At 37.4% G+C, this 15,757-nt stretch overlaps 1 protein-coding gene across 1 annotated transcript in view; it reads right to left on the reverse strand.

The window, feature by feature from the left end:
- The window catches only part of mctp2a (multiple C2 domains, transmembrane 2a), a 44,791-nt gene that overhangs the window by 21,917 nt on the left and 7,117 nt on the right, over positions 1 to 15,757 (reverse strand). The window contains exons 4-16 of the mRNA XM_059506415.1: positions 15,611 to 15,753; positions 14,957 to 15,033; positions 14,734 to 14,845; positions 14,602 to 14,637; positions 11,115 to 11,285; positions 10,329 to 10,459; positions 9,327 to 9,513; positions 9,042 to 9,135; positions 8,805 to 8,907; positions 8,619 to 8,721; positions 8,423 to 8,524; positions 8,249 to 8,323; positions 7,863 to 7,982 (exon numbers count right to left, since the gene is read on the reverse strand). Of these exons, the coding sequence (XP_059362398.1) occupies positions 7,863 to 7,982; positions 8,249 to 8,323; positions 8,423 to 8,524; positions 8,619 to 8,721; positions 8,805 to 8,907; positions 9,042 to 9,135; positions 9,327 to 9,513; positions 10,329 to 10,459; positions 11,115 to 11,285; positions 14,602 to 14,637; positions 14,734 to 14,845; positions 14,957 to 15,033; positions 15,611 to 15,753 (1,454 nt within the window). The remainder of the gene's footprint in view (positions 1 to 7,862; positions 7,983 to 8,248; positions 8,324 to 8,422; positions 8,525 to 8,618; positions 8,722 to 8,804; positions 8,908 to 9,041; positions 9,136 to 9,326; positions 9,514 to 10,328; positions 10,460 to 11,114; positions 11,286 to 14,601; positions 14,638 to 14,733; positions 14,846 to 14,956; positions 15,034 to 15,610; positions 15,754 to 15,757) is intronic.

The following is a 15,757-nucleotide window of genomic DNA, read 5'->3' on the forward strand; positions in this document are numbered from 1 at the left end:
GCTGTGGACGGATGCCAGATTACATGAACGTATCTGTGCAAATCTAACAAGGCTGACTTCTGGCTGCAGGCTTAATGCGTATGTGTGTGTTCAAGAGAGCCGATGAAACCGGGCAACTTTAATGTGAACAGAGGATCCTTGCAGCATCGCCACACTTTCCTCTCTTTCTCTGGCTTTTTTCCAAGGTGAAATGGAGGACGAAGCGAGTAACCTACATTGGTGTCTTGATTAAAATACAGAAAAAATGACAACATTTACAGTAAATCAAAGGCTCCAGTGGCTGCTAAAGCCATGCATGTCTGCATGCAAGACAAAAGAGAAAGCTTGAGATGCATGGAAAAGCTTGTGTTGTGTGTGAACAGCAATAAGGTTGTGGTCAGATTGGAAACTTCCAGGATTGTATCAATGGTGTGACACCTATCAGGTTTATATTTCTACTGATATATCTAGATCTGTTACTCACCAAAATGCTAATCCTCAAACTGGAGACATTCAGAATTTAAAACTATGCAAATGGTCAATCGTGAACGATTTGTTCTTTACGTCTGTCATGTGACTCCTGAACTAAAGACTTGAGATATAAACCAATCTTTTATTTTTCTCATAACTTATCTTTGGTTCCCTAATATGGAATATGACCAAATATTGCTTAATGTAAACATGTATGAGGAATTTTGTCCTTTGAAACAATAACATTTTGAATAACTAGAATAAAGATACATTTATTAATTTTGCTAACCTCGGTCGAATGATACAGTCAGTAAAATGATGAGTCTTCCCATCACTAATAAATGGTGTGAAAGCGATCAAGTTTAAATATTTATCTAATAATATATCTATATCAAATTATATCCCTGTTATTCACGAATATGCCAATCAAGTTTTATTTGATTTATTTTTCAAATATATGTTTTGGATTTTTTTTAAGTTTAGAAAGGTTTAATATAATATTAATATAATTCATATTAATATAATATTACAATTTTATCTCTTAGAATGTAAATGTATGTGAAATGGTCTTAAAATATAATGATAGATGTTTTCATTATATTATTTCAAAATGGTCTCATCTGGCTATTCCTGAAAACATTAACGCTTACAAATTATTTAAAATAATTCTGAAATGAAGACAATAATAGTCTGTTTATAATTCCTATCATTCTTAATCACAAACACACTGAAACAGATTCGCTGTAGCTGTTGCATATAATTCACGTTGGAATGTGATCTTACAACACACTGCAGGCCGTGAGTGTATGATACATGTTTGTGATTCACAGCAACAGCCGACTGGACTGCGGCTCATGTCCTTATCAGCGGAGCGCTGGAGTGGACCGTGTGCCCAGAGGGAAAGAGAGTGAGAGAGGAAGAGATAAAGTCTCTCTGTCACCGGCAGTGTGGAGGCCAGCGTACAGAGCCCTGTGGTGCCTGTCAGCGGCTGGCATGCCGACCCCACCCCGCTGCACTGGCCACCAGTGTTTAATCCATGTTGGGAGCGTTAACATTCAGCGACCTCACGGGTGACAGATCTGCCATGTGAGCCTTCTCCCCTGGGGCGGGCGGCACCCCGAGTGTCAGCTCGGCTCACAGAAGCTCAAACACACATACGCATGCGTACGTTATGGGCGCCTGGGGAGAGTTGTGCTCTGTGACTGTGGAGGTGGCGAGCGTGTTAGTGCTGGTCATTACGACACGCAAACGCACACAGACATGTGCATCAGGGTTAAAGACGGAGCATGCTTGTTCGGCGGCAGTAATAGTGCGGTGTGCAAGCTGTTTATGCTAAACCATGTTTATGCACAGATGGAACAAGAATATTAAAAATTATACACAAATTATACAAAGCAAACAATGAATACGTAAACATGCAAAGCACACATTAAAATGAAGCTTTTCATTCGTAAGTAGAGCGAATAAGTGTTAAACGGACAGACGAAGGTTGGAGCTGTCAGCACTGCTACTGTCAGCGTGAAGGATAAGAGGGATGCGCGCAAGGCAGACTCGGTCAAGGGTCAAGGCAGACTCGGCGTTGAGCCCCAGGAGCGGTACGATGACACGGAGCATACACATCTCAATAACAACACTGACACTGTCAAATCTCCAGCCATCACTGCACTGTTTGCGGCAGCTCAAATCCAGCTCTTTAATTATTAATCCCTTCCTCCAGAGTTTCAGGAAGAGCCCGTGCACATATATCACTATCAAGGGTTCGCCCTCCTGTCATACTCGCAGCACAAACTCCCTGACAGTTTCTTAAAGCCCACGAGGCACACAGCGGGACTCACACACACATATATGCGCACATTCGCTTCAGTGTAGCTGCTGTCCAGGGAAACTTCCAGAGTAAAGTGAAACAAAGGTGAGGGACAAAGAAATCCCAGACAGACAAAGATCTAACACAAAGACTAGGACTGTCAACCGATTAAAACATTTAAGTGAATGACATGTTTATTAAATAATCAAATGAATTGCATATTTAACTATTTGGTACGGAAAAACCCAGACTGTGCTAATTTAAGAAACGGAAGGGAACTTTTTAGCCAAAAATGAAAATCATGTTATTGTTTCCTCAATCTACTGTGTTACTGTGGAACAATAAGAAGAAGAAGGATTCTGAGAAATAAATCTAATATTTGTATATTTTGTCAATAGAGTGGAACTCGGTGGTAAACGTAATGTTCTTTGTACAATCATTCTGCAAAATATCTCACAGTCATACAGGTTTGGAATGACATGAGGGTGAATAAATGACAAAATGTTCATTTTTGGGTCACCTATCACTAGAAGGCAATTAAATATATATATATATATATATATATATATATATATATATATATATATTGTTGCCTGTCTCACCCATGACCCATCACAGAATTATCAGAATTTTCTAATGCTGTAAACAAAGCGTTCGAAAATATAAAACTTTATTATTATTGTTAAATTCTATTATCTTTATTATTTTTATTTATTGTTATTTTTTCTCTATCATACTTAATTTTGTTTGCTCAATTATAGCATTTAAAGGACAAATATGCTGCCGAACATGTCCTGATCACCCCATTTGGGTTTATATCACTATAAAGATGGACAATAAATTATTAAACCAAGTAAATCATAATAGATTTAACTAAAATAAAATGATTTAGAAGACAAAATATTGCTTGGTAATGTCCATATGATTGAACATAAGCCGATCAATGGTCTACAGTCCACAGTGAAGCTGACTTACAGTAGTTCACACAGGAAGTGTGACTGCATTCCATCTGCACTACTTGGTAATTGTTTGCCTACGCACACACGTTTACAGATGTGAACATCCATTATGTTTTGCTGCTTTTTTTGTGTCCCACACCATGTTTTTAAGTGTCGAGTTCAAAACAAAACAGTTCAACTTATGTCTTAAGAACCGTTGGGACTGTGCTGACTGTGATCTCATCAAAACTTTTCATTTTTCACGTGCATATTTTATTTTAATGTAATTAGCTGTACTAAATTAAAATGAAATTGACAGCCCTGGCACAGACACGAGGTGCAATCCAGGAAAACCCCTCAATATCAGAAGATCATTGCGTTTTCCTGAGGACATTACACGAGTTAACTGGAATAACGAATCAGGTCGTGCAAATGCTGATAATCAGTCTAATCCTGGCTGTCCCAGTAAGCCAGTTAATAGCTTAGACCGTGCCCGCCACTTTATAGCGTTCCCTCAGGACCCGGGAACCTGCGCAGACCCCGTCCTGCTATCATGCGGTGCTGGCTGTTCTGTTAGACAGAAACAGGAAGAGAGAGAATGAGAGAGAGAGAGAACGCTCCGTCACAGCTGCCAACTGTGTTTACAGCTGCACGGCATCAAACATTCATCAGATGCCATCTTTACAGTCTGTGATGTGAAGCAATCAGCATTTCACAGCCTGTCAAATGATGTCGAAACCGCTTGCTACCTGGCAGTGTCAAAAAGTAAAAAAAAAAAAAAAAAAAACATCTCAAACATACACACACGCTTATACACATCCAGGTTTTCCTTTCTAGTCCACACTACTGACACGACAAAGCAAGCTCATATGTTAAAATATTAATTCTACTTAAATACTTAAAACACTCTAATGACAGCAAAGCTCCAGATCAGCTTTCAAGTGTAAATAATCTCTTTTTTCCTCACACCTCGATCCCTTTCATCTTTATTGAAAATGCTTGGAATTAGAGTTCAGAAGCAGCGAATGTGGCCTGTTAATGCCTGGCTGGGTAATGCTCATTTAGCCTGTGGTGGAAACTTTTTGGAGTCTGTTTGCTCTGTGTGATGCGCTGTAAGAAATTACTTTGCTTAATGTTTAGCATCAGAATTGTCATCGGCCTGCTCTCGACTAATACCTGTTCTTCTAATCTGCCCCTGAGAGTGCATGTTTTCGACAGTGCTGTAGCTCCATCTACAGGCTAAAGTGAGACGTGCAGCAGAGAACTCTATGTGACCCCTCTGCAGTCTCCTCTGATGTATGCCAAATTCATCTTTCTCAGTCTAAGTGCAAGCCACATCTAAAAAGTGGTATTTTATAAAGATTTTATCTGCCATGGCCCTCCTTCTCAGACTCACTGTAGTTGTCGGACTTTATAAGTACTGTTTCTAGAGTCATTACCGTTGCATAAACAAGCAATAAAAATATGTAAGTATGTAAGAGGTTACGAGAGCACAGATGCATGCTTTTGGGAGATATCTCAAGATATTTTTCCTCAAATGCATATGAAAATGAGTCTAGTAGTGTTTAAAAACTGTGCCCTGGGTGGACATGCATGACAAATTCAAAGGAACATTTACTGGGGGATTTATGCAGTAAGAAACAGGGGAACCAGTCCACTTTCTTTCCTTGTTTTAAACATAAACCTCACAACACTGAAGAAGAACAACTATAATTATGAAGTTTTTAAACTTTAAAATGTAAAATTAAAGGTTACGCTTTTAAGCTGTCCTTTTTATTACACAATTATGTTTCGAATAAAATTTACAAAATTTTAAATTTTGGGTTAGGATTAGGTGTTAGTTACTTGTCATTTTGTGTAATTTACTAGTATTATAGTATGTACATGGAACATGTAACAAGGGCACTACAATACTACAATTTAAAAAATAAATAAATATGATTACTTAAACCATGATATATTTATCTTAATCACAATATTAACCTATAGTCTTATTTCTTATAATTATATATCTCATAAAATTTTGCTTCTCATGTAAATGTAAGTTTGTTGTTTTTCTGGAAAACAAAACAAAAACACTTATGAAGCGAGTTATTTTTGCAGTGACTTTTGTTTCACATTAGGTGATTCTGATCATTCTTTACAAAGACTTTAAATATTAGTTCAAGTCATTCAAGGCCAAGTCAATCAATTAGGGACTTTACAGGTGCACTTAAGTTAAACTTAACTTTATATGCTTTCCTCCTTCTGAGGGCCAATCAAAGTTTATTTCCATAACAAAGAATAAACTATTATACAATATAGCAAAGTGTTGTGCATATATACACATGCACAAAGCAGAGGATATTCAAACTAGAACATGCACCCACACACATATTTCCCACTCTCGGCAGATGAAAGCTGTGTTTTGCAAGAGGGAGCGTGTATATGCGCTCTGCTGTGTGCAGGTCGGGGTGGTGACCTCTGGGATTTCCAGCACTGGGGTGGGAGTGTGTTCCGGGAACAGGCGCTGCCTGTGCAACCTACAGACCTGGACAAAGAAACCGCAGCACCGCAAATGCATTTTAAGTTGCTTAAAGTGTAAAAGCTAAAGGACAGAGACTCCACTGACTCCATGAATAATGCATTGTAATGTATTTTAAATATATGTTTGTAAAGTAAATAGTATCCTCTCAACACTGGCTACTTTGTGTACTACATTCCAAGTATACAGGCCTACATTATAAATTACACGGCTGACATGAATACGATGATATGGACTGGATGAGAAAACAGAGTGGAAGGCACGGACTCCTCTAATTACGCTCTTCTTAGAGGCAAGCATCTGTCAATGTCTGACTCTGTTACCTTATTACCGCAGCCTACAGATATACATACACCCATAGAGCGAGAGAAAGACAGATATGTGTTCGTTAACCCTTGAGGGTTACACGCTGTTTTATAGACGCCGTGCAACATGTATGGTAATTAAACATCATGAGAGCGCACAAAAAAAGCATGAAATTGGTCTTGAAAGATTCAACCCTCCGGCCTGTTGTTTCCAAAGCCTGGACAATTTACACAGGTGCCCTATTTTTATTTTTCCTGTCATCTCCATACCTCAGCATCACCTGCATAGCTCTGAATGCAGTGGGGTGGAAACAGGCCACATGCTAGTGGAGATGAGATGAGATATTCATTCTTTTCTCAAGCACACGTGTGCAGACAACGATAGGGCCGGCAACAGGACGTCCCACGCCTCTTCCCAGCTTGACACCCCGTCTCCTCAGGTGGACGGGCGCACACACCTCCAGTGAATCCCCTTCAGGGGGCACTGCTCATTCCAGTTGTGAGCCGCAGCGGCACGGGAGACTGCAGATTACACTACGGCTCCAAGAAAGCCTCTAAATATAACTTCTTGTGTGTTATAGCAAGGCTTAAAATGCTTCCTACTTGGCTACAATAAAACACAGCACTGCGTGCTGGAACACACTGGAAGGGCTCATGCATTAAAGTTCTGTCTGTTTACTGCTAGTGTTGATAGTAGTATACACAATCATTCATAAGTTATGAATTTATGAAATTGCTGTTTTTATTTAGCAAGGACACATTAAATTGATAACAATAAAGACATCTATGTTGCTTAAAACATATTTCAAATAAATGCTGCTCTTTTGAAATTATATTCACCAAAGATTTTTGAAAAACATGAATCATAGTATTCACAAAAAATATGAAGCACCACAACTGTTTCCTTTTTTTTTTATTTTATTTTTTATTTTTTAATGCTTCCTGAGCAGCACATCAATATATTAGGATGATTTTTGAAGGATTGTGTGATACTGAAGACTGGAATATTGGCTGCTAGAAAACATTTGAAAATATATATAAAAAGAAAAGTTACTTTAAACTGCAACAATATTTCTCAGTTCTGTTTTTACTGAATTTTTGATTGAATGCAGCATCGCTAAGCATAATTACAAAAGTCATACCAATCCCAAATGTATGAATGGTAGTTATTGTAACAAAGGAAATCTGATGCCACTTTTGAACTTTTCGCTATTTTTTAATTTATAGAAAAAATATTCAAATCTGAATTGCACAAATAAGTACGAAAGACTGACATGACCAGAGCATATCGGCCCCTTTTTGGCATTTTTCAGTTGACAAGAATTCAAACCAAAATCTCTCAAATAAGCACCAGAGCTCAATGTACCCGGTGCTCCTTTTTGCCACAATTTAAACTTGGCCCAGATTTCAACCTAAAACTCCCACATAACCACAGAAACTCAATGAGGCTGGAGTACATGCGTTAACCCTCTAAGCAGCAACTCCAATCGCAACAATTCCAGTTGAATCCACTTCCTATTCTTTTAGAAAAAATAAAATAAATAAATAAATAAAATCTCCTTTGTGTATTAAGTTGTGGTGGGTTTTCAATAACAGTTATTTATTAAAAAATAAAAAATAAAATAAAAGGTTCGAAAAATTATTGATTCACAGCACTTTACAGCTGCACCCTGACAGGGCAGGGCCAAATGAACACGCTCTGTTTTCCGTCTTATGAAAAGTTGCTATTAAGGAGCCAAGCGTTTTCTTCAAAGAGGGATTACACAGATGCGTTCTCTAACCTCAGGTTACTAAAAGGGCCACAGAGTTGAAATCTTGTAAACAGTGGTATGAAGTCTTACCAGGAAGGCTGTAATACTCCTTTGCGTGTTCTCCCAGTGGAAGCAGCTTTTAATATACTGCAGCGTATAAAGAATGGCCATGCTGATCTTCCTCACTCGATAGATATTACGTGCTAAAAGCTAATGGGGACAAAGCAGTAGTTAGCAAGATGTGCCTGAGGACGTAATGCTCACAACATGACATTCACTCAGGTGTAAAGAGGCTTTTAAACTGAAGGTTCACTGGTGATAAATATTAATAAGTCAAGTCATCTTTAGTGTCTAAAGAGCTTCAGGCGGTGCTAGAGGAAAAACTGAACATAATGAGTCTCTAAAGGTGCCAACAACAAATCTAATATTAAGAGAAAGTAGAAAATATGGTGGAAAATGATGTCGCTAAAGCTCACCTTTTTGTTAAACTTTGGGTTGTCCTCTGCAAACTTCGTTTCCTTCGGCTGGAAAGTTTTCACACCTGCTCTGATCTGGGGGAAAAAATAATAGATTTGTTTCTCAGTAAAGGCTATTTGGTATAATCCATATTATTCATAAATAATCATATTTATTTAATATGATGTGCTTACTGGGTTGTAGAGAACATTCAACTCCAGTGTGATGCTTCCTTTGGTCGTCCTTGATAGATTATTATTCTTCAGCGTTCTGGTTATTTGTTGCCCATTAGAAATCTAAAGGCAAAGCAGTGGTACTGTATGTTAATATTGGCACAATGATTAAAAATGTACAACACTGATTATGAAAACTTCTTTATGTGGTATTTACAGTCAACAGTGGAATGGCAGTTTTTCCCAGGACGTCTGGAGCTTTGTCCCCATCATCATGATAGACTGTGAGCACCAGAACATCATGGATGTCCCTAATGGGACTAAGGACACCAAAATCAGTGTGATACCAATACCATGGACATGCATATTGATACGTGATATCTACAACATCAGCATAACTTACAAAGTTAGGGCTGTCCTCCATTCAGGATTCAAGGTTTTGGATATGGTTTGAGTTTGCAGTTTGCTATTACCAAGCTCAAGGGTACAAAAAGGGTCACTTTTACCTGATAAAGTTTAGATATTCCAACATCATTATGACTGAATAAATCTTTATAATAGGCTATACTTTACTTAATAACTAACTGACTAAAATATATCCTATATACATTATGGCATTATATTTAATACAGATAAATACCACTTAAATCTGTTGATGGAAGATCTGTGGCTTTTATTAACTTGATTTGAAGATAGCCAACATCCTTCAAGTCCCGCAGACAGTTCAGCGTTCGCTGTAAATACAAATGATCTTTTAATGATCTTAACGATAAAATGATCTTTTAGCTTAAAAAAGTCAAATAATCATAGAAATGTACAAATATGTACAAGCTATACAAAATAATTTAGATGGACTTGGAAGGTAACAAAAGAGAAAGAAATTAAAACACAAACCTTAAAAAAACAATCGCAATGTAATACTCACATATTTCTCCCGCATCTTCTCAAAGGTTGTAGGGTTATCTAATGGAGCTGATTGAATGTCTGAGATGGACGCACCAGAACACGGAGTCAGTGTGACCAAAAACACCAGTCGACCCTTGTTTGGGTCCAGCTCATGAGTGTATAACTGCCTCTGATTGACAGAAAGTCTGCTCAGGTCAATATCTAACCTGAGAAGAGAAGAAACTATTAGAATTTCATCAGTGGATAGGCATGTGTTACTAGTAAAAATAAAAAATAAAATAGTAGAAGTAAACTGGGAATCATGTGCAGCAAACAAGACTTTGCTCGAAAATGGCAAACATTTAGAATGTCACAAAAGATTTCTAATTCAAATTACATTTTCTATTCATCAAAGAATCTTGGGGGGAAACCGTATCTGGTATCACAGTTTCCACTAAGAAGCGCAACTTTGCAGAGTTTGCAACTCTGATGATAATAATAAATGTGTCTAGAGGATCAAATCAGTATTTTGGAATGATTTTTAAAGTTTCATGTACCGTAACACTCAAGACAGGAGTAACAGCTGCTTAAAAAACACTTTGCCAAACATAAAACGTGTACAATTTTACCACTGTAATAATATTTCACAATATTACTTTTAACTTTATTTCTGATCAAATAAATGTAGCCTCAGAAAGCATGAAAGTCTTCTTTCAAAAAAATCTCAGACTTTTCAAAGGGTTGTGTATACTGCATGTTTATTTAAAATGTATATCTTTTACATATCCGCTAACGGCTCAGTTTTTCGTTGGTGTGTCACTGGATCACTTATATTTGAGATGTCGTATGTGTATGGCTCTATGCTACATTTGCACATTCTTCAAATTTAATTTGATAGCAGACATCCTGAAACACAGTCTATTTGAGCATGTCTTTCTTTTATCACATTTCTCACTGCCAGTTGAAGAGAAAACGGCCACTTCTTGCCCCCGTCTTTTCTTTAACTTTTAAAACTTTGTTTAAAATGCTCCAGCAAACTTACACTCCCCAGCACTCCTCTGACTTCCTGCCCCTCTTGCAACAAACCTCCACCGCCAGATTTTCCTGAGCATCCTGGAACTGGTTAAATTCGAAGGACTCTCTCCACTGCGGGTTTGCTTTAATACACAGATTCTGAGACAGAGAGATAGACAAGCACGAAAGAGAGAGACGGAGAAAGTTGTGTCAATTTTAAGGCACTCTAAACTGTGACAGCTAACATGACAGGTGTATTAAGCCTTATTCACTAAGTCTTCAATAAGACATGTGGTGGAGGAGGGGCAACACATCCTCTCTTCCAATCAATGTCATCCAATTAGAACTAGTTTTGTTCAACAAGCAAACATGCCCAAACAGAGCCAGGGGGCTCTATAAAAAAGATGACATGAGAATACAAGACTAGCTGGTTGGAACCATTGGGAGGGGAGGGGGGGTGGTTGAGCAAGGCATTCTGGGCATGCAAATGAGCCGAACAAGACGATGTAAGAGAAGCATCAGGAGAGACGCCCTGCCAGACACGGCCGATCTAATGAGTAGCCTCCTCTGTCAGCAGAGCAGTGAAGCCTGGGAGAAGCGATCTGAAAGAGGGGGAGGAGGAGGAAGGAAGGTGTGTAAAGTGGACGGGAATATCTAAAGCGAGGTATGTGAACTACTAAGAAAGTATGGGAGGAGGAAGAGGGGGAGGGGAGGGTTTAATGAGGTATTGAGAGAAACAAAGAAAGCACGATGATGTAATGAGCATGGCAAAGAGAGAAAGCAAGAGAAGCGAAAAGAAGAGAGAGGATGTCACCTTGCTCCGGACCCTCTGGTCACCCACTCTGAAGTGTACGTAGACGTCTCCCTGACTGCAGTCGGGCATGTCTTGGCCTTCCACCAGGATGATAGTGTAAATTCCAGTCCAAACCTGATTCCTCTGTTCACACATGAACTTCATAACCTGCGCCGGGGTTATCGGCTGTCCCTGAAACAGCCAACACGTACAACAATAGACCAGTTTAGGCCAATGCTTGTTGATTTTAAACATGCTTTTACAATTTGCAAACTGAAAATTCTGTCTATTTAACATTGTTGCTACACATTCTGGTGATTTGAATATGTTACCAAGGTAACATATTATACTTGGCTCAGAAAGATGAGGATTTTATGAAATTGCGAGAATGACTTGTGATAGTCCTGGAACCAGGTTTTAAGTGAAGAAATGTTTATACTGTAAAGAAACATTTTTCATCATACGCTATCATGTTACAGTTAGGAATTTATAGATGCCATGTATCGTTTCCAGCTATTACTGAAAAAAAAAACACAGTGAATCAAGTTTTCTGATTTCTGAATGTTATTGAAATGGGTCTCTTATGCTCACCAAGGATGCATATATTTGATCAAAATAACAAGAAAAGTGTTAAAGTGTAAAATCAGATGAATAAAATGTTTTCTAATTGAATATATTTTAAAATGTACTTTACTCCTGTGATGGAAAAGCTGGATTTTCAGCAGCCATTAATCCAGTCTTTCATGCAAATTGATCTTTCAAACATTGTAAAATGCCGAATAGGTGCTCAAGAAAAGAAAAAAAAGAAAAAAGTTGTGCTGTTTATTTTATTTTTTTATTTTTTATTTTTTGTGGAGATCATCATAAATTGGTTTTTAATGATTCTTTGATAAATAGAAAGTTAAAAGAACAGCCTTATAAATAAAACTTATTTAAGCCGGGATCTTCTACTACTGTAAATAAAACGTCTGCATACTGTAAATGTGACATCTTAAAGAAAATCGAATCTATTTCCGTTTTTGTAACAAAATATAGTATGAAATAAAAGCCTCTCAGAACAGCTTGATGAAATGCGCAGGTGATCCCGGCAACTCGGAGAGCAAAAAAAAAAAAAAAAAAAAAAAAAAAAAAAACAGGCCCATCAACAAGACTGCAGATGGATAAGTGCACAGTACAGAGATGACTTGTGGGTTGATAGCCCTGCACTTTCAAAAAACACAGCATCAGGAAGAGGCTGGACTGTTCTGCCAGTAATCACAGACCAGAGAGCTGTTTTCCCACCTGGCTGCTCGGAGAGTGTGACTGAGCCTTTGCTCCATTAGAATCACACACACACACACACACACACACACTGCACAGCAGACAAACCAGCATTAACATTTAATGTAATGGCCACATCTCCATAAACAAGCCTCTTTAAAGAGAGAGCGAGGGATAAGGGTGGTAGATATAGAGGGAGCGGAGAGAGAAATGTAATATCAATCCAAGCCAATTCTTCCCAAGTGTTTATTTTGGACAAATTTGTGATCGGCGTGGCCAATAAAACAATTCCGCTTAAGAGTAAGTGGCCCCTAAAGAGAGGCTATTCCTGGTGCTAAAAGAGCTGGGGGATTGCCTCCATATGGTGGAGCAGCATGGGGACAAGGGGACAAGCCCAAAGCCGTACCCATTTGGCTAGAGCTTCAGTGCTGTCCATCCACAGCTGTGATATTACATCCCAACATCTGGGTTATAGCTCACCATGCCTGGGAATGAGCCATCGCACATATCCTCAGCATCTTACACTGGCATAGTGCCTCAAAGACTACACACACACACACACACACACTGTCAGGAAGAAGAACCACATGCTACGGTATGTGCCAATACTGCTGCCTGTTTCCATCTCAAAGGCTGTGAAGAAGGAAGTGTGATAGAAGAGGAGAGGTAAGAATTGAGAGACATGTTCTGCCTCTACTGATAGGTGTCAAATAGAACTAGATCTCGGTTGTTTTGGCGGAGGACACACTGTGGTGGAAACACCAACAAAACACATACTGATCTATACCTGATCATATAATCTAGCAGGTGTCCGTTTGAGTCAATCTCACAACCACTGACTCACTGAAATGTTGGGGACATTTTACTCTAAAATCAAATGAAAGAAGCAGGAAAGTAAATTTTGCATAATGACATAATTAAAGCACATTTAACCTACCATGTCAAATGTTCCGAAAACGCATTTGCATTACTCTAACTTGAATCAGATTTTAAAATTGTATTATAATTTTGAACTATATATTTAAATCGTAACATGCATTTTAAAGTTAGCATTACAATTTGCTGCCTTTTTGCATTTTACAATAATTTCATTATAATAAAATAATTGCATTTAACTTACAATGTATATTTACAACTGAAATGTACAGTGCATTTTACAATTTAAATATGAAAAAATAAAAAAAGCTATTAAGTGAGAACAGTCAAGGACACTATATAAACGTACGAAGTCTGTAACTAATGAAAATGATTTTAGAAAACCTCTGTATGTGTATACATTGACCTTTTCCACTCAAATAAAAAAAATAAAAAAGTCCACACAGGGTGGTTTTCAGCACTATATTTGAGGCTAAAATATACTTAATGTCAGGAAATTAATGTCACAATGTAAAAATCTTTATAATCCCAAAAGTAGCCTTTATTCTCATTTGCACAAATTATAAATTTTTCTTTCTTGCTTTCTCTATATTTTTTTATTTTTACTTTAATTTTGGAGTGATATTTAAACCCAGGAACTTCTTTAAAATATGTACTCTTTTTAAGACAAGACTTTGACTACATATCTAACAAAAGAAGCATATCTAGTTCTCGTTAATATTATGTATTATGTCCAGCCTGGCTATAACTTATATATACACAGACTTTTATTCTTTACTGCTTCAGTTTAACTGAAATGAAATTCAATGCTGGGCATAAATATAGTATAATAAAAGTAGATTCTCTGCACCCCATTCTACAGTAGAAATGCGTCAGAGATTTCAGAGAAATCTTAAATCGCAAGCTTTAAACAGCCTTGAACAATAAAAAGCTATTCACTGTGAGGTCAATAAACTCTCATCTAAGAACTGACCTGCACAAAATGCAAGACAGACTTGTTCTTTGTTAAATCACAGTGATACGTTTACTTTGGAAATCACGGATTGGTTCAGCGCATCAGACAGTCGCAGCCACAAACAAAAGTTTCTTGCTCTGTTGAAGTTCTGGAATTTTTAACTAAGTGAAAGTGAAAGAAAGTCAAGAAATTTGCATAAATATTGTACATAACATCTGTGGAGAAGATGGTGAGGATCTACTGCCCTCCAGTGGACAGATGTGATACATGAATAACGTTACTGCTGGGATATTTTTAACACATAAACAATGTATTCAGTGTTTAACAATGTATTCAGTGTATTTGTAACTTTTCATTCTTTTAAGCAGGTGGAACACCTAGACAGAAGTTATATGGTCAATATATAGAATGACATACCTTATTAAAGCTTCCCTTTCTTCTTAGTAGCCACTTCTAAAAAATGAATGATGAGAAATGAAAATGATGTTAGAAAAACTCTTTTGACACATGACTCTTCCCACTAAATAAGTGTGTTTTCAGGAGCCATACATTTCGTTTGGCAGGTTCCTCTCGGATGGACAGGCAGGCCTCTAGAATGATCACTCCCATATCATCCTCTGCACTGTTAGGATCCTCCAAAGCTAGTGTCACTGGAATTATTCTGCAGAGAGCAAATTCACAAGACTTGGTCTGTTCATCTAATTCGAAGAAATCAGAGAAACTGTGCCTGTACAATATCATGGAAGTTATGGAATGGCAAAGTTTTCCTCACCTGTCCAACTCCAGTTTATAGAGAGGAAAGCTGCTTGATCCCATGAAGTCATTGGATCTGAGGTCACGATCATATACCTGCATCGGTCATAATTTTGAGATGATGATGCCTAGTGACTAGTGTTGACTGGTCAAAGGTAAGTTTAAATAGTGTTTAGAATTTTTTTATACAATCAAACTACTTAAATGTTAAATAAATGTGTAAAAAATGCACAAACAGAGATTATTTTATTCAGTTACAACAATAGGGGAAAAGCTATTTTGTTTAAATTCGTTTAAAATAATAAACATGACAACACCAACAAAAATAGAGTTTTCACGGAATTAATCAATTCTTCCCTATTAGGTGTTTCAAATGTAGATTTTTTAATGTATTTTTGTATACATGCTGTGAATTAATTATTGTGAATAAGTATTTGTCCCAAAGTACATTGAACCGATGAGGAATTTCAAGATATCATATAATACACTTTATGAATTTCGCTGATGATAAAAGGGAATTTAATGTAATAAAAATGAATTACAATCTTCATTGATTGTTTTCAGACTTTAAGTCTTTTCTTTGATCTTTTGTATTTACATTAGAAATAATAAAAGAGATTGAAGTACACAACAACTGTTCACAGTTAGGTAATAATGTAAACACTTCACAAACCTTAAGATGAAGAGTCTGATCGAGGTCTCTGACTGGAAAGGAAAATGATTCGTTCCAGATGGGATTCAGGTTCTTGTTCACAACTTTGCTTTTGTAGATGTTTTTGCCATCTAATTTGAATTTGACGAACGGGTCACTTGTACCTGT

The sequence above is a fragment of the Carassius carassius genome, chromosome 23 (genome assembly GCF_963082965.1).
Source record: "Carassius carassius chromosome 23, fCarCar2.1, whole genome shotgun sequence".
NCBI classification, from domain to species: domain Eukaryota; kingdom Metazoa; phylum Chordata; class Actinopteri; order Cypriniformes; family Cyprinidae; genus Carassius; species Carassius carassius.